The sequence below is a fragment of the Penicillium malachiteum genome, assembly GCF_028827825.1.
Source record: "Penicillium malachiteum strain IBT 17515 chromosome Unknown utg000001l:1.0-8184562.0:1.0-8186909.0, whole genome shotgun sequence".
NCBI lineage: Eukaryota > Fungi > Ascomycota > Eurotiomycetes > Eurotiales > Aspergillaceae > Penicillium > Penicillium malachiteum.
In genome coordinates this window covers 4230101-4247452 of record NW_026643094.1, presented here as the reverse complement: position 1 = coordinate 4247452, position 17352 = coordinate 4230101, and the positions used below count along the sequence as shown (strand labels likewise).

At 47.9% G+C, this 17352-nt stretch overlaps 9 protein-coding genes across 9 annotated transcripts; 4 read left to right on the top strand and 5 right to left on the bottom strand.

The window, feature by feature from the left end:
• Nucleotides 1–493: 493 nt before the first annotated feature.
• On the top strand, nucleotides 494–2018 carry N7483_001613 (class-II fumarase/aspartase family protein; the record flags this gene model as incomplete). The annotated part of the gene is made up of 2 exons (XM_057085050.1): nucleotides 494–576; nucleotides 1028–2018. 2 exons carry the CDS (start codon nucleotides 494–496, stop codon nucleotides 2016–2018), a joined length of 1074 nt encoding a protein of 357 aa, XP_056951199.1.
• Nucleotides 2019–2279: 261 nt separating this feature from the next.
• Nucleotides 2280–3211, bottom strand: N7483_001612 (uncharacterized protein; the record flags this gene model as incomplete). The annotated part of the gene is made up of 2 exons (XM_057085049.1): nucleotides 2280–2853; nucleotides 2934–3211. The coding sequence occupies 2 exons, from the start codon at nucleotides 3209–3211 to the stop codon at nucleotides 2280–2282; spliced, it is 852 nt and encodes a 283-aa protein (XP_056951198.1).
• Nucleotides 3212–3941: 730 nt separating this feature from the next.
• On the bottom strand, nucleotides 3942–7117 carry N7483_001611 (mRNA transport regulator MTR10; the record flags this gene model as incomplete). The annotated part of the gene is made up of 5 exons (XM_057085048.1): nucleotides 3942–4030; nucleotides 4084–4614; nucleotides 4684–6754; nucleotides 6823–6915; nucleotides 6995–7117. 5 exons carry the CDS (start codon nucleotides 7115–7117, stop codon nucleotides 3942–3944), a joined length of 2907 nt encoding a protein of 968 aa, XP_056951197.1.
• A 271-nt stretch (nucleotides 7118–7388) lies between these two features.
• Nucleotides 7389–7773, top strand: N7483_001610 (small nuclear ribonucleoprotein E; the record flags this gene model as incomplete). Its single annotated transcript, XM_057085047.1, has 3 exons — nucleotides 7389–7511; nucleotides 7573–7663; nucleotides 7724–7773. 3 exons carry the CDS (start codon nucleotides 7389–7391, stop codon nucleotides 7771–7773), a joined length of 264 nt encoding a protein of 87 aa, XP_056951196.1.
• An 18-nt stretch (nucleotides 7774–7791) lies between these two features.
• Nucleotides 7792–8556, bottom strand: N7483_001609 (5-formyltetrahydrofolate cyclo-ligase; the record flags this gene model as incomplete). The annotated part of the gene is made up of 3 exons (XM_057085046.1): nucleotides 7792–7904; nucleotides 7970–8398; nucleotides 8469–8556. The coding sequence occupies 3 exons, from the start codon at nucleotides 8554–8556 to the stop codon at nucleotides 7792–7794; spliced, it is 630 nt and encodes a 209-aa protein (XP_056951195.1).
• A 181-nt stretch (nucleotides 8557–8737) lies between these two features.
• Nucleotides 8738–9608, top strand: N7483_001608 (uncharacterized protein; the record flags this gene model as incomplete). The annotated part of the gene is made up of 4 exons (XM_057085045.1): nucleotides 8738–8839; nucleotides 8890–9004; nucleotides 9075–9253; nucleotides 9318–9608. The coding sequence occupies 4 exons, from the start codon at nucleotides 8738–8740 to the stop codon at nucleotides 9606–9608; spliced, it is 687 nt and encodes a 228-aa protein (XP_056951194.1).
• A 144-nt stretch (nucleotides 9609–9752) lies between these two features.
• N7483_001607 (uncharacterized protein) lies at nucleotides 9753–10352 on the bottom strand (the record flags this gene model as incomplete). Its single annotated transcript, XM_057085044.1, has 2 exons — nucleotides 9753–10152; nucleotides 10216–10352. 2 exons carry the CDS (start codon nucleotides 10350–10352, stop codon nucleotides 9753–9755), a joined length of 537 nt encoding a protein of 178 aa, XP_056951193.1.
• Nucleotides 10353–10680: 328 nt separating this feature from the next.
• Nucleotides 10681–15037, top strand: N7483_001606 (putative non-repetitive nucleoporin; the record flags this gene model as incomplete). Its single annotated transcript, XM_057085043.1, has 4 exons — nucleotides 10681–10978; nucleotides 11053–13497; nucleotides 13553–14322; nucleotides 14429–15037. The coding sequence occupies 4 exons, from the start codon at nucleotides 10681–10683 to the stop codon at nucleotides 15035–15037; spliced, it is 4122 nt and encodes a 1373-aa protein (XP_056951192.1).
• A 415-nt stretch (nucleotides 15038–15452) lies between these two features.
• Nucleotides 15453–16641, bottom strand: N7483_001605 (TauD/TfdA dioxygenase family protein; the record flags this gene model as incomplete). The annotated part of the gene is made up of 2 exons (XM_057085042.1): nucleotides 15453–15568; nucleotides 15627–16641. The coding sequence occupies 2 exons, from the start codon at nucleotides 16639–16641 to the stop codon at nucleotides 15453–15455; spliced, it is 1131 nt and encodes a 376-aa protein (XP_056951191.1).
• Nucleotides 16642–17352: the final 711 nt, after the last annotated feature.

Here is a 17352-nt window from a genome sequence, read left to right as displayed (position 1 = left end):
CTGATTATTATTTCGAGAAAGACTCATTTTAAATAAGTCACAAGATAGTTCCAAGGCGGAATTGAACTTATTCGAGAGTGCATTGATCGAATGAATGTGTTCCCTAGTTGATAGAGCCGAGTAGAAATACCCGCAATGCGCCGCTCTTAGGCTTTAGCCTCTAGAGCTGTTTTCAGTGCTCACAACCCGGAGGCTCACTTGAACATGGAATTTGAAATCAATTATTTCCTCTCTAACAGTATCCGATGCATTATCGTTCAACATACGAGAATAAGTCTGCTGACACTAAACCGGACATAGCCCGAGTCTATTCCACCAAGTCTTCGGGATAAGCGCTTATTCCGATGATTCCACCCTACTATGCCTCGGAGCTTGTTGACTTCGCACGAGAAAGCCCAGAAGCTCATATATCATTTAAAGTGAATTTACCCCCGAAGAGATCAAAGAATAAAGCAAGATTTATCTCATTCAACAAGGTTCACGTTTTCCCACCATGGCTGTCTCTGCTCTTGATTCTCGCATCTTCCGGAACCTGTTTGGAACACAGGAAATCCGCGACATCTTCACTGATGATGCGTACGTGACATGTTTGATTGAAGTAGAGGCTGCACTAGCACGCGCTCAGTCAAAAACCGGTGTTATTCCTCCCGAACGCCGGCGATGTGATCACCGATATATTCGCCAACATTGAACTTGAGTATGTACTTTTCTCGATGATGACGGCTTTTACATCATTGTCATGTGCTTACAAAGGATCTTTCTCCAGCTATGAACGCCTAGCACGCGAAACAGATGTTGTGGGATATCCTGTTCTTCCTCTTGTTTGTCAACTCGTTGAGCGAACATCGAACGAGACATCAATGTATATCCATTGGGGAGCGACAACACAGGATATCATGGACGATGCGTCCATGCTTCAAATAAAGCGTGGACTCGTACTGGTGGAAAGAGAACTTCACACACTCAAGAGTGTTCTTACAGAGTTGGCCAAGACACACAGAGATATGTACGTTGATTCTTAATATAGGTTCTTCTTTGAGGGAACGACACGCTTACAAACCCTCAGTCCAATGGCAGGTCGCACGCATCTGCAACATGCTCTCCCCTGTACCTTTGGCTACAAATGCGCCGTATACTTGTCAAGCATCCTCCGACACCTGGAGCGCATCGAAGAAATCAAACAAAGATGTTTGCTCGTGCAGTTTGGAGGGGCCGCCGGTACTATTGCTTCTTTGGGATCAGATGATGCAGGTCTACGAGTCCGCGAACAGCTTGCAACGGAACTCGGCCTACAGAACCCTCCGATAACATGGCATGTGGCACGAGACAATGTGGCGGAAGTCACGAATTACCTAGCCCTTGTTGGTGGTACGCTGGGTAAAATCGCAATGGATCTTATGATCATGTCTTCCAACGAATTCGACGAGGTATCCGAACCATTTGTACCTCATCGCGGAGCTTCATCAACTATGCCACAGAAGCGTAACCCAATCTCGAGCGAGGTGATCTTAGCGGCTTCTAAGATGCTGCGAGCAAATGCCTCTCTGGGCCTAGATGCTATGATTACTGATTTCGAACGTGCTTCTGGGCCGTGGCATCTAGAGTGGGTGGCCGTGCCTGATTCATTTGTCACTGCTGTTGGCGCCCTTCACCAAACTAATTTTGCCTTGAGTGGACTGGTCGTGAAAACAGATTCGATGGAACGTAATTTACATTCTACCAGGGGTCTGATTGTGGGCGAAGCAGTTATGATGGCTCTCGCGCCTCACATTGGACGACAAAAGGCACACGATGAGGTCTATGAAGCTTGCAAATCAGCTATTGAGCAGGACAAGTCCCTTCTGGAAGCCTTGCAGAATTCCCCCATTTTGAGTAGCATCTTCACACCGGAGAGACTGGCAGCATTGTGTGATCCATTAAAGTACATGGGTGCCAGTCAGCTGATGGTTGATGAGATGGTGAATCGGTCCAAGTCGTTGGCGTCTCTCAAAAACAATGTATATACAAATGGTCATTGAATAGAAGTTAAAGAGTGCTTTCAAGAACATTGAATGAATCTAGCTGGATACTGCGAACTTGAATATAACCTTACCTCAAGTGCTTGAATGATAATATGCGTATGCCCGGCATCAATCGATTCATATTCATAATCCTGGCATAAAATCCATCGTGCTATTCAGATTCCTTATCGGTAATTCAAATAAGACAATACTTCAAGGTTATATCACCAACAATATTTACAACTAGTTACATGAATTATTATATAGGTAACCTTGGAATCATTCTGCGTTACTCCCAGTACTTGACTTCGTCTCAACCATGACCGTCTCAGCCGGAAGTTCTACCGGCGCAGGCTGATTCGATGCCAATTCAGCATGTTGAGGATTACCAGGTAACTCCGCATTAGGATAATCATTATAAGCATCCATAGGCGCCTGATCATTCGGAAGTTCCGCCGTGGAAGTCGCGTTCATGTCGGAATCTGACTTTGAGCGTCGTCGGAAGAATATTGCCCAAATTGCAGCGAGGATAGCGATCGCACCGACGGAGACACCTACTCCGATACCAGCTTTGGCACCATCTGATAGTCCTGATGAGTGACTATTTGAAGAATTCGAGGAAGAAGATGTATTTGTTGGTGTTGTGGAAGATGCGGTGGGACTGATGGTTGAGTCCAAGTCTGTAGTTGTTGCGATTGTTGAGGCGGGGAGATCACTGGCTTGCCAGTACATTGTTACAGCGTAGGCTGCAAATTCGGTAGAGTTTATTGTGTTTGTGCCGGTTTCTGTTGAAATGCATGGTTGTGTGGCTAGATAATAGTTTAATAGTCCGTTCGTATTGAGTTCCCATCCACTAAGGAGAGAAGTTTTGTTAGAATCGCGGGGTTTCAGGTTTGCCAAGGGAATTTAGGGTAGTCTGGGTTGATAACTAACCTCGGGCAGCATGTCGCATGAGTTTCAGTAACATTTCCTTGGATAACAGTCTGCACTTGGGCAGGGTCGGTTGTGTAGCCTTTTGGACAATCCAAGCCAGGTGAGAAATAACTGGCTGGACTCCAGCTCTCCGGAAAACACGCCGTTGTATCCCAATGGTAAGAAAGGAGGGAACCGAATTCAGCTTCCGAACTACCATAGTAGATCAGAGTGCTCATTTGACTGGTGACACATCCTGATGAAGGGGTGAATGTTGTTGTTAATGGCCCGGCTGCCATGGTGCATGATTTTCGTATATAAAGATCTTGTGCCTGGAAAATTGCAGATTCAGGTACGAAGCAGGGACCAATGAGTTTAAAAAGATCAAGAGGATCAGAGTCAAGGCTAACCTCGGAGTTTCCAACTTTTTTTTCTAACGCTAATTCAAGCTAATGTTGGAGCTAATGGTGCTAAGAGTTGGGGGCGGCCCCAGGGGGCGCCACTATAATTTAAGTCAAACACCACTGCGGCACTTGCGATCTAAACCAGTTGACTGATACACAGAGACCATGTGCTTATTGAATAGGTTCTACTTGACAAGATTCTAGGTTGCGTGTGCAGAAACGGATTTCTAAGTACTCTATCCCAGGCTACATAAGGAAAATGAACTCATTGCAAGAATGCAAAAACAAACATACTTGTCTAACCTTTTACCTGGTCGTCATCGAGCATAACTGGTATATCCCGGCTCGTATTAACCCCCCAAGGATCCTATCACTATCCAAATGCCAGAGCTGAATAGATCTGGCGACCGGTTTGGACCGGTAGATCATAAATCATCACAAGCACGACCTGTTTTCGTTTGCCATCTTACCATACCACACATGACACATATCGCATAAAGAAGAACGGACCAACACCTGTTGTGCAAATGCTCGAGGGGGATTCTTTTTTGTCTCCGGACGCAAGTCGCCCTCAGAAAACATGGAAGAGAAGAAAGAAAATTGTATACATGAAAAAATAAATTCTTTATCCGCTGAATCGGAAGCGTGTCGCCTCCAACCGTCCGAGGCCATCACGGGGTGCAACATTGCGACGGCGGTAGGAATTGGTGAAATCTGCACATATTAATAAGATTGAGAACAAAGAAAGGAGCAAAAGGAAGACATACCTTGGAGGAGAACACGAATCTTCCGGGTTTCGCCAGATTGCACCTTATCGGCAATTCCCTTCAGAAGTCGCTCGGCCTCGCCCGGTTTCATGGATCCCGCGGGCAGCATCTGCAGGGTATTCTGCAGCCAGGCTCCGGTCTCATGGGGCAGCAATTCAAAGAGTGTCATCATGACCCCTGAGGCATCAGGGAAACAGTCACCGGGGAATGTGAACATCATTCCGGTCAACACTCGTTGAGAAAGCAGCTGTCCCTGGGAGCCCAAAAGAGCCTTAACAGCCTCACGGACTTCTAGAGGATTGGTGTAGGGTTCGCCCTCGGGGCTGGTAAATTCGGAGACAACGGGCTTATCAAATGCAAAACTGAATAGATCGCGGTAGTAGTGAAGTGTGGCGATAAGAGGATCGACTTGTTGGAGTGTGAGAGAGCTAAGTGCCGCAGAAAAGATTGGGATAGCCAGTGATGAGGTTATGCACTTCTTAGGGTAGTAGCGGACGGCGTCAGAAGACAATCGGAAGAAATCCTCGATAACTATGCAAAGTTAGAAAACAAAAATCCCCCCAAAGTAACGAATACAAGTGACTTGGAAGGTGAACTTACCATCGGGGAGATTCTCAGGGGGCAGATCATTCAGTATCCGGAGGAACGCCAGAGCTTGCTGTTCGTAGAACTGGAAAACGGCATCGCTAGTGGCCTGGTCCACGAATTCGGCACCGTCGGAAAACTCTCGGACGACAGCATCCGTTGCCCACAGGAAACATCCTTCCCGGGAAGCCTCGAATCCATTCGCAATGCTTTGGGCGAGAGTGGGGAGAAGAGGAATCATAGCGGTCCGGTAAGAAATAATCATGTAGCGCCAGCATCGGCACACGCGCTCTAGAATGGGTGTAGAAGACGTAAAGTTCATAACAATTGTGGTCATGATGGGCAGGATTTCGCCGCAGTACTTGACAGCAGGGTTTTCCTGGCCCGGGGGAACAATGGGACAGACTACTTGCACAAAGATTGTGATAAGTTGCAGGTGATCGGCAACCGCCCGTTGGCCTTCTTCGTCTTGGGCATTGTTGGCAAGGTTCATAATTCGTTGCATGATTGGGTCGCAGAACATCTTGAAGGAATCGTAAATCTTCTCCATGGGTTGCACAGAGACGACAGCGGCGACACCCTCAGCCACCTCCTCCTGGCTAGTAGGCTTCAACTTGTCAAGCACGGTCAGGAAGAAGGAATGCAGATGGTCGATGTGACCACCCAGAAGCTTCTGGCAATCTGTTCCAAGGAACTTGAACGCAAGAGCGGCCGCCTGGATGACCTCCGGTGAGGGATGTTGGAAAGCAGAAATCACATAGTTGAGTTGTGCCTCGAGAGTTTCGGGGTGAAGCGCAGTCCACTCGGTGTAGCGTGCGAGAGCCATGATGGCCTGGAATCGAACCTTCTCTTGGTCCGGGATCTGTACAATCAGACTGATCAATTGACCCAGTACGGTGCTTTCCTCAGGATCAACCATACGGCCCATGGCACGAAGTCCGAAGAGAGGAGCTTCTAACTCCTGCCAATGCGGAACGTGCTCGTTGCTGGCCTGCGCTGCGTACTTGCCCACCCATTGTTGGATCAAGTGGTAGATCTTGCCTAGACATTCAGTCACGCCCACAACAGCACAGCAGTCCTTCAAGACATCGCCCATGGCGTGTCGGAACTGTCGGAACTTTTCCTCCTGCTCACGATCACCACCAAAGAGATCTGTCTCGCCTTCCTCGGGACTGGGGAATTCCAGATGCTTGACCATGATATCCACGAGCTGCGAGAAAATATCTTGGAAGTTGATGCGAGCATCTGTGTATCGTTCGATGGTGATGTACTGCTTCAATTCGTACCAGAAGATAAAGGTCTGGGAAATAGCGTCCCGCTCCCAGTCGCGAGCACAGCACTCAAGGACGGCCTCGACTAGGCCCCGGAACTCCACTGGCAGTCGCGCGATAAGAACCGCCCAAGCCTCACCAGCCTCTGCGAACATTCTTGTGATACCCTTGAACGCATCCAAATCTTCGGCTTCGGCAGTTTCGGCAATCTTAGGTCGAAGGGCCATCAATCGTGGATAAAGCGCCTGGATGACAGAGAGAGATTCATCAACGTCCTTAGTATCCCGGTAAAGAGTACACATGCAGTCCACACCGGCATCAAATGACACCTCGTTGTCCAATGCCTTCAAAATAACGTCCATCAAAGGCGACTCGACAACCTTGGAGGCGGGAATTTCGCGAAGCCATGAGGTAATGCAATCCAGAAGGCGTGGATTGGTGGCGGCGGACGGTGAAGATTGAGCATACTGAATCATGAGTTGCATAACCTGCTCCGCATTGTCTTCCAGCAGCTCCTTTGTTCTCGAAATCAGATCATCTTCGCTGAGGTTAATTTTGCGACCTTCTGTGACTTCCTCGGGGAGAATCTTCAAAAATTCCAGAACGCAATCCCCCGCACTGCTGCCCAATGCGGCTCCAACAACCGCCAAAACGTCTTTCCATGCGGTCATCTGAATCGCCAGACTTGCTAAACACACACATAACTGAGTCTGGATGGGTCGTGGGCCGGAGGCAAAGGCCACAAGTAGGTTAAGAACGGAATCTCGGAGGGCTAAAACCGATTCGGGGTTGAGTTGATCCAAGTCAAAGATGATCTAATCGAGTCAGCATTGCGCATCTCTTGCATGAAAGAACCATGATCATAATCGGGTATGGAACATACCTTTCCCTTCAAGGTAGTTGCCGCGAATAATTTGGCTTCAACTGGTACGTCGGGAGATTGTAAAAGTGCATGGGTTGTTGTCCATGCCTCAATCTTTGTAAAAAAACGTGTTAGCTAACTTTTTCTTTACTTTTCCTTTTCGAGATAAGGTTTAAAAGGGTTCAGGTGATACCGATTTCTGGAATTTCTCGAGGAATTCGTGGGCTTGAGTCTTCTCGGACCTAGGCACATTCCCTTGCATTGTCGCGACGGCCGCCAGGACCGGGGCAAATGGCCCACTATCCTTGCTGGCCATTTCGGGGATTGTAAATTGCAAAATTTCAGTAGCAATACAGACCCCGAGAAAATAGGAAAGAAACGACAAAAAAATTCAACTTAAAGAGGGTATGGGAGAGGTAAAAAGATAAGAGGATGGTGTCGCGATCCTTGAAGTGGGAAGGAGAAGGTGGGATGTTGGTGCCCGTGACCTGCGTAATGGTATTACCAGTGAAATCACGGGACGCAGAGCTTGACTTCCCTTTCGTTGCTACACACGCCTTATCAACCATCAACTCTACACATTCATCATGGCTGGCCGCAAGACATTGTTGGCGCCTATTCACTTCATTTTCAGCCTGCTGCAGAAGCGCAGTACGGTCTCGATCTGGCTTTACGAGCAGCTTGCTTTCCGAATTGAGGGAAAGATTCGGGTAAGAGACATGAACATGCGAATCAACTTGGTCCCCGCCGTCTAACGTGTGTATATAACAGGGTTTCGATGAATTCATGAACTTGGTTATCGACGATGCAGTGGAGGTCCGTCAAGCTACACAGACAGAGTCGGAAAAGCGCAGGCCGCTGGGTAAGATTTCAATTGATTCCGAGAAATAGATGAAGATGGTCTTGCTAATACCTGCCACAGGCCAGATCCTCCTCAAGGGTGACAATGTCTCCCTTATCCAAGCCGTTTAATCTGTCCTCTTTTTCGTCTCATTCCAGGCGGTTGAGATACCGCCCATCACCCACCACGAGCGCATCGATCAGCCAGTCATGCGCCATTACCGGAACCTCCTCGACCATCTGCTCCTGGAGCGACAAGGCCACTAGCAACGGAGTTTAGTTATTTCGGATAAAGGAAAACAAAGGGATTGGGGGGGTCTGTTTTTACCAAGGAATGGCATCTTCTTGCTCTGTTCTGAATATCGCGTTAGAAAATGGTCATAATATCCTTTACCATGTCCGAGTCGCCGGAATTCCTGATCGAATGCCATGCCAGGCATCACGATCAGATCTAATCCATTATCTGTCAGACCGTTGCGACGACCTGGCACTTGTGTAGGCTGTAATGAAGGGATTCCCCAGTTATCAGGCTGGAGCGACTCGAACTCCGTCATAGATTCGAGCGCAAGCATATCCATGACCGACACCTTCTCGACTGTATGGATGTACGGAATATAGACATTTTTGCCGCGCTCAAAAGCATCTTGTACGATGCTTCGAGTAGATAATTCTCCGGTCGGCATTGACAAGTATACAGCTATACTTTTCGCGTTTTGGTATTCGGGCAACGAGAGGAATTTAGTGGTTGCAACTCCGGCTACTGAGAGTTAGTCATTTGCTTGGGAGCTCAAAAGCACCTGAACAATACTATATAGGACCGAGCTAACATTGTTGGCTGATCACTGGAGCAGCCATATTCTTCAAAGTTGCGCGCATACGTTTGCGCAAATCGCGCTTTGCTGTCTGGAAGGCCATCATGGTGTCAATGGGTCTCCCCGCGGGAAAGTTGTAAGGATGAAGTTCCATTCCAACCGATAATGATAAGAGTGGGCACCGGCATGCTGCCTTGTTTGGTCCCCACCTGAATGAAGGGATCAAGTTACCCAGGGTTATTTTCCCTCTGGATCAGAATTTTTTTCCTTTTGGACAAGCCATCATGATTTGGATTTGGGGTCTTTTTGTGGCCGTTGTGGCTGCCAGCGTGGACGATTTGGTTGGTACATGGACTACTAAGTCTCGGGAAGTAGTGACCGGTCCAGTATGTGACTTTGATTCTCCCCAAGCAGAGCTATCTCTAACCCGGAATAGGGATTTTACGATCCGCTCAATGACAAGCTCCTCGAGCCGAACTTGACTGGCATTTCTTACTCGTTCGATGCAGATGGACACTATGAAGAGGCTTTGTACCGTGCGCTAGCTAACCGTAAGCTTGCCGATGTGGACCCTGCGAACTATATATTCAAGTCTTGGAAAGCTAACACGATCTACTACAGCAACCGATCCATCCTGTCCTTCCGGGATCATGCAATGGCAGCATGGATCTTATGTCGTCGGTACTGATGGAACTATCACATTGACTCCAATCGCTGTTGACGGCCGACAATTGCTATCAGAGCCCTGCAAACGAGGAACAGGCAGTTATACCCGATACAATACCACAGAGCATTTCAAGGTAAGAGATGAGGATGGATTAGTAGTTTCATCTTTTCTGTAAATTGACTGACGTGAATTCATAGGGATTCTCCGTCTCTCTCAATGCATACCATGGTGTCCAAAGACTTGACCTTACTCAGGCTGATGGTCAGATTATGCACCCTATGTACTTGGTCTACAAACCCCCGAAAATGCTTCCAACAAACACCTTGAACCCAAACCCAACCGAGTCTCACAATAAGCGAGATCTATCTTCAATTTCTGCTCCTAACTTTAACGTTGTCATTCAAGAGGAGATCATGAATCCAGATCGGTGGTGGTGGTTGGGTGTATTTATGACTTCTCTCGGTGGGATGGCCTTCTTCTTCTCTTGATATATTTAGTACCATCATGATTTTGATATTTACAGTCATCAATTTATAACTCCCAAATGTTTGAGTAGAGACGAAAGTTGTTTATGTTTTGATTATGATACACTTCTATTCATACATTTCCTGTACACACATCCTGAGGACCGCTCATGCAAGAGCCTGCTTTACCATTGATGCAACCTGCTTCCGGTCTGCTGGCTTTCCATCCAATGGACCACCTTGAGAAAAGATGGCCTTGAGAATTTGTCCAAAATCCATCTTACCACCAGCTTCCTTGATGCTAGCAATCTGCTGCGCAACAATAGCTTCCAGCTCCTCATTGGAAAGCATTTTGACATGACTGGCGTATTCTTCCAAAATGGTAATTTGTTCATCTTCCTTAGCCTTCAGGTCTGCCCGATTCGCAGCCGCAAATTGCTCGGCAGCATCGGTGGCAGCAGCAGCACGTTTCCGAATGAGCGACAAGAGTTGGATATCGGTCTCAATTGGGGAGGAGGTCTTTGCAGCGTTGTTGGTCTCTGAGATCAAAGCACGGAGCACATTCAGACTAAAGTTATTCAGTAAAACGACCATCTAAAACTTCATCAAAGACAAAGAAAAAAAACCATACCGAGCAGTGTCCTTGGCGCGCATGGCTGTCTTCAAATCAGCTCGCATTGTTGCCATTAATGGAGGTGTGGTTGCAGTGGAATTCCATCGCACCTGGCGCAATGGAGCGGATGGAATTAATCGCAAAGCTCGAAACATAGTGAATGAGAAAAGAAATTCAAGATTGAAAAGGAGCCTTAATAATTGAATTATGGAAAGGGAGATAGTTACAATTGTAAGTGAAGCATTAAGCTGGGAAAAGGCGGAAGTTCATAAATGGTCCGTGCACAGTGCACCGTAGGGAATTGTTGACTTCCGCCTCAAAAGAACCTTGAAACCTCCAGAGCTGTCTCCAATTCTCCCATCTACTTCCTCTCCCACCGAACTTCTTCGCCGGGGAAATTATCGCCTCTTGGACTTTTATCACAGCTTGCTCAGATATTTCAGCGGGGAGCGGCTGTTCCTCTCGCCTCCCCAGCTAAGCGCAATGTCGTACCCGATTCTTCCAACCAACCTTCCTCCAGCAACACCGCAGAAACCCCTACCGGGAGCTTACCTGCAAACGCCAGCTGTGCCACGAAATGACTTCAAATCCCCTCCTCGACAGCAACAAGCGCAACAAGCGCAATATGCCCGCTCACCACCTCGGAATCTCCCTCCCAAGCTTCCTCCGACCGCGACACCACCAAACCAGAACTTGAGTACGGAAGAACGAGCGGCGCGTACCATCAATGAGACCTTGATCCAAGAATCACGATACCCGGATCTGGATAGTTATCTGTCCCGTATGTGTTCCCAAATTTGTTGCGCTTATTTTGGAAAATGGAAGTAGCGGTGATGCTAATCAAATTGTGTATAGAGGGATTCTCATCTGAATATGACATCCCAATGACTTCGTCATGGGCGCCGTTCCAAAAAGTCAAGATGTACAATATTCCCGATCAGATCTTCGACCAGTACAATCGTGCTCAGGTCTCAACAAGCATGGGATTGTTCGCCGAATTGAACCACGCGTGGGTGGCCATTGACAACGCGCTCTACTTGTGGGATTTTACACACTCAAACCCTCAATTGGTGGGATTCGAAGACCAGCCAAACAGTATCCACTCCGTGAAGCTGGTGAAGCCGCGCGCAGGAGTGTTTTTGCCCGCGATCACTCACCTATTAGTGGTCTCGACTACCGCAGAGGTTATCTTGTTAGGTATGGGTGTTGATAATCTACCAACAGGCAGCCGACAGGTTACATTGTATCAGACTGGGATGGCAGTTTCAATCAGAGGGTTGGACATTGACGTTTTTGCTTCCTCGGACGCAACTGGCCGCATTTTCTTTGGTGGCTCATCGGACAACGATGTGTATGAATTGACCTACCAACAGGAAGAGCGTTGGTTCCAGGGTCGTTGCGCAAAAATCAACCACACTAGTTCTCGATTAGCAGCATTCAGACCTTCTCTCAGTCTGACAAATCTTACTCAAAGAGCCATGGAGCATGTGGAACAGATGGTATTTGATGACAGCCGGAAACTTTTGTACACCCTGTCATCCATTTCGACTATTCGAGTGTTCCATTTGAAGCCCGATGGCACCTTGTCCCTGGCGATCACCAAGCCGGCTTTGGATATTTACTCGAATATCGGACATGTCATTGCATCTAACGAAACTCTGAATCCTAAGGTGAAGATCGTCGCTATTAGCCCCGTCCCCGCAGCGGAAGCATCTCGCTATCACCTTGTTGCGACAACTGCTACGGGCTACCGTATCTATCTCAGTGCGACTAGTTCATTCAGTTGGTCTCCCGCGATGCTTGAGGTCAATGCGCCTACAAGCATGCAAGCTCAGCATGTTAAGACCCCACCTGTCGACAATATCAGTGATTTTGGGTTACGTGGATTCCAGAATGGTGCAGTCAAGTCACCAATCCAGACCTTAGCACCTACCCGATTAGCGGCGCGATTCCCGCCTGGCTACTTCTTCTGTTTCACTTGCAAAGATGCTACCCAGAAGGCGGATACGCTCTTCATCTCCTCCCCGGATTCTGGTCGGGTTGCCAGATCCCAAGAGAATGTCCTCACAGGAAAGGCCGGAGAGACTGCCATCTGGATGAGTCTGGGCGGCCGAGCGGAGGACATTGGTCTCTGCTCCCCACCCCCACCATCATCCCCGGGCTTTGGTAACGAGCTGGCTATCCAATTCGATCATCCGGCAGCTGAGATTGCTGTCCTCACGAATACTGGTATTCATGTCATTCGCCGTCGACGCCTGGTAGACATTTTTGCTTCACTGCCCCGTGGCGGAGGCAATAGCGAAGAAGGCCTGGATGGCGAGGCTAAAAACTTTATTCGCACCTATGGCCGTTCTGAAGCCCTTGCTACTGCCCTTGCGGTGGCTTGTGGACAAGGTGTTGAGATCTCTTCAGACCAACGACTTACCCAGATCAATGATCCTGATGTGTTGGAGTTTGCCCGTAAAGTCTTCATCGAGTATGGTGGTCGCCCTGCATTGAATGATAATGCTGTCGCTGACGCCACCACTCCTCCCATCGATCTGGTTGAACCTTCACCCCGCCATGCTGGTATTTCGTTGTACATTTCCCGCCTGCTGCGGTCAATCTGGAAGAAGGAGATCGCGAAGGTGGGCAAGGGTGCCAATGGCGCGGTTACAGTCACTGCTTCTGTAGGCACTGCCAAGCTGCAGTCCATTCAACATGATCTCTCCTCCCTCCAGAACTTCTTCAAGACAAACAAGAGTTTCATCGAGGGACTGAGTGGACCCGAGGCTCTGGCCCGAGTTTCCACCAAGCATGAAGAAATTGCCCTTCAGGGTGAGCACCGTGCCTTGCACTCTATCGTGCAGTTGGTGTCGCACACTATCGAAGGAATTTCTTTTGTCTTGGTACTTTTCGATGAGCGAGTCGATGAGATCGTGGCTACTCTGCCTGAAGAGTCGAAGCACAAGTTCTTGAGGCTTACTTTCGAGGAGCTATTCAGCACCAACAAGGGTAACGAAATCGCTAAGGAGCTCGTTAAGAGTATTGTGAACCGCAACATCGCCAAGGGCTCCAACGTTGAGACTGTGGCCGATGCTTTGCGACGCCGATGCGGTAGCTTCTGCAGCGCAGAGGATGTGGTCGTCTTCAAGGCTCAGGAGCTTCTCAAGCGGGCTACCGAGGCTGGTGCCAACACTGAATTGGGTCGAAATCTCCTCAATGAGAGCTTGAACTTGTTCACACAAGTGGCTGATAATTTGCCTATGGATTACCTGGTCTCAGCAGTGGACAACTACATTGCCAACCAGTTCTTTGCGGGTATGTCTCCTTCCCCCTTTTTTACATTATCCTTTCATGCTGACAATCTTATTAGGTGCAATTCAACTGGCCCACACAGTTGCTGCTCGTTCTGACAAGGCCAATTTTGCCCTTTCCTGGATGGAGGAGCGTTCTGAACAAGTATCAACTCTCCCCCTAGAATATTACCTCGCGCACCCGCTCACAAATGTACAGGACCCACGAAAAGTTCATTACTACTTCCGCAAGCAATGCTACGATCTCGTTTTTAAGGTCATTATTGCTGTTGACACTCTGGCTGCCACAGACCCTGGCTTCATTGATGGACAAATGACCCAGATTGCTAAGCGCCAAAATGAGGCTTATGCTGTTATCTCCGACTCTAAAGATGAAGTCTTCTTGACTAGCCTTTACGACTGGTACCTGGAACAAGGCTGGAGCGAGCGTCTTTTGCAGACCCAGTCTGTATTCGTGGTTACATATCTCGAAAAGAAATCTACATATGACATTGCTCATGCCGATCTGTTGTGGCGCTACTATGCACAGTCCCAGCGGTTCTTTGAAGCCGCTAAGGTTCAATTTCAGCTAGCACAGAGTGCATTTACGCTCCCTCTCAGCGGGCGAATTGAGTATCTTGGCCGAGCCCGGACTAACGCCTCAACAATCACACCGGATGTGGGACGTCAATCTCGACAGCGCCTTATTCAGGAGATCTCGACCCTGATCGACGTGGCCAACATTCAGGACGACCTTTTGCAGCGACTAAAGGATGATGATCGGATCACATCGGAACGCAAGGGCGAAGTTCTGCGGGATGTGGACGGACCGATTATGGATATTAGCACTGTGAGTTCGGCCAGTTTCCGCAACCTGCAGCCTGCAGCTGCTAGGCCCCCACCCCCTTTCATCCACTCACACCCCTGCATGGTCTTTTTTACTGACTAAAAATTAGCTCTACAACCAATACGCCGACTCGGCTAGTTACTATGACATCTGCCTGCAGATCTTTTTCCTGGCCGATCACCGGAACGCAGCCGATATCAAGGCCACTTGGCACAACTTGATCCAGGATGTTCATGCTACCACATCGGCCCGGGGGTCCCCACAACCCTTCGAAGCCATCGTCGAGAAAGTTCGCAGCCTTGGCAGTCGGCTCCGGATGTCAGAGACGGTATTTCCGGTTCGCGAACTGGTCCCCATGCTGGAACGCTATTGGATTGAGCATCAGCGCCACATTGCCCCATCTCACTGGGTTGTCGATCTGTTTTTGGATCTGGGCGTCGCACATGAGTCGATCTATGCTGTGCTGGAAGCCATCTGCTACACTGACGAGGCTCCATTCCAAGGTCCCAATCTCCGGTATCCCTCAATTGATCTGCTCTATCTGTTGAATTCTTGGTTCGATGAGACTATGCGACTCGGCGGAATGGTGTTTGGATCGGACGTTGTTGCTAATCGCATTTCTGAGACTTTGCTCTCCCTGCAGCAGCAATCCCACACTCCCGAAGTTATGGAAGGATGCCTGGATCTTCGACGACGCATTTCGGATCTTCTACGCTAGACTCCATTTTCTTATTTTTACTGCATTCTTGTCTCAACGTGGAAGGATCGTCGTTAGCGATGATTGTAACTCTAGGTGGCGTTCGGAGGTTTATGAATGTGAAAATCTACGTTTTGTCCTTTGATCATAATGAGAACATCTTCGAATGATAATTATTGCCATAAAATGATTCAATGTTATGAGATTACAATCTTTCACCAGCACTTGAGTAAAACACATATGCATGTAAAGCACCAGTAGAACGAGGTAAATCAATAATCATATTCTTTTCTGAAAGAGGCATTAAGATTACCCGAAACAAAAAAAAACAAATGCAGTCTAAAAGAATAATCAAGATAACGCCCGCCAAAAAGCAATAAAGATTGAAACTCAACCAAAGCACAGTCTATCATGATTGTCATAGTCTCAGGTCTCTTTACTCATCAAACTCGTCATAAACGGGGATAGGCTTCTCGCCCAACGCAATCAAACGGAAAATATGACGAGCCTTAGCACCATATTCCTCATCCAGATAATCTACAATGGCGGAGTCTGTACCACATCAATTAGCAAAATAATCCAATAGAAGGGTGAAAAGCAGAAAACTCACGAGTAGTAGCCCTGTTATCAAACATGACAATAGTCCTCGGTTGCCAGCGCACTCTAGCCTGGAAATCGTGACCCGTAACGATATGATTCATAAGGAAATCCAACATCCACTTCGTCTCAGGTTCCTTCATTCCTTGAACCTTGGTAATAAACTCCGCATTGACAAACAAGCACTTCTCCCCAGTAACAGGATGAACCCGCACAAGCGGATGCACCGTATCAACAGGATCCTTACGCACCAATCCCCCAGTCAATCGAGTATGATGAATCATCTTTGCAGATGAGTGCACCGTCTTCAAGGTATCCAGGAACGCGCGCAAAGTCGGCGAAAGACGCTTATACGCCATATCCGTCGCCGCAAAGACAGTATCACCGCCGACTTCAGGACCTTGTAGCAATCCCAACATCACGTATCCCGGTGGCTGGATCTCATAACTGACATCCTGGTGCCACAAAGTTGTAGTGGTACGAGCTTCGAGGAAGCGCATAATCTCCTCACGGTTTCCATCACGGTGAATAACATGAAAGGCGGGGTGATTCCGAACACTTCCCGAGACGGGTTGGTAATTCGGTTTACCGAAATAGCGCATGAAGGATTCCTGTTCAGCGGGACCGGCATCGATGAGATCTTGATCCGGGAAAGCGAGGACCTTGCGCTCAGAGATTAAGAGGGCGAGCTCATCCTTTTGCGCATTGTTTAGTGTGTTGAGTTGTATTCCTTCAATTACGCTTCCGATCGCGGGTTGGATATCGTGGACTTTCACATTAGGTGTGAGGAGGTTGGGCTTGCTTTTGTCCTTTACGCGGAGGGCTGGATCCACGTATTCGAATTCGGGCAGTGGGTCGAACCAGATTGGATCCCAGGTGGGGAGATATTCTGGGTATGGAGTGTTGATCTTGGATTGTTTTTCGACATCAACGTAAGGTATGTTAATATCATAGCTGATGGGGATTTCGGGTTTATGGCCATTAGGACCATTGGCCTTGGTTCGGACGAGAGGAGCGGAAGATGGCATCTTCAAGAGTGGGAGGGATGTATAGTAGAAATGTATAGTTTGAAGCACTTTGAGTGTGCCAGTTAACAACAAAATAGATGAAGTTCAATGGGGAACTTGAAATATAATTGAGTTACTGATTGATAAGAAGGAAAAAAGCAAAACTAACTTAATCCTCGAAAAAAGGCTCGGGTCCCAGTTATATACCCTTAATAGATGATAGCTTCAACGCTAACGGTGGCCTCATCGGGGGACGGAGTGGTCTGTGTCCTGTTCGCCAGATGAGCGGTCAGTACCTAAACCACTTATTAGAACACGGAATACATAGACCACCCTTATCCCGGTGAGTTCCGAACTATAATGCTTGTTGAAACTGGGGCTCTAAAATGGAATTTTCTATGATGACGATGAGTTTCAAGATTGAGCTCTTGAGTTCCCCGGAGCCCGATTTCACCGCTACAAGATGATACATAAATTAAACATAATAAAGGAGGAAAAAGAAAGGATTAGATGCAGGGTTTGCCTCGGTTCGGCTTATTTTATTTTATTATTTTATTTTGATTAATTTATATTAATCTATTTAGATTTTTACGCGCTTGGATTCGACGGAGTATTCCTGTATCTTTTTTTTGTTCTCCAAAGTTGCTGATAAGGCCAATGCAGCCTGCATGGCAATTGCATTATCTACCGTGATCAGTGCAGGCATAGGATTGGTTGCAAGTTGAATTTGGC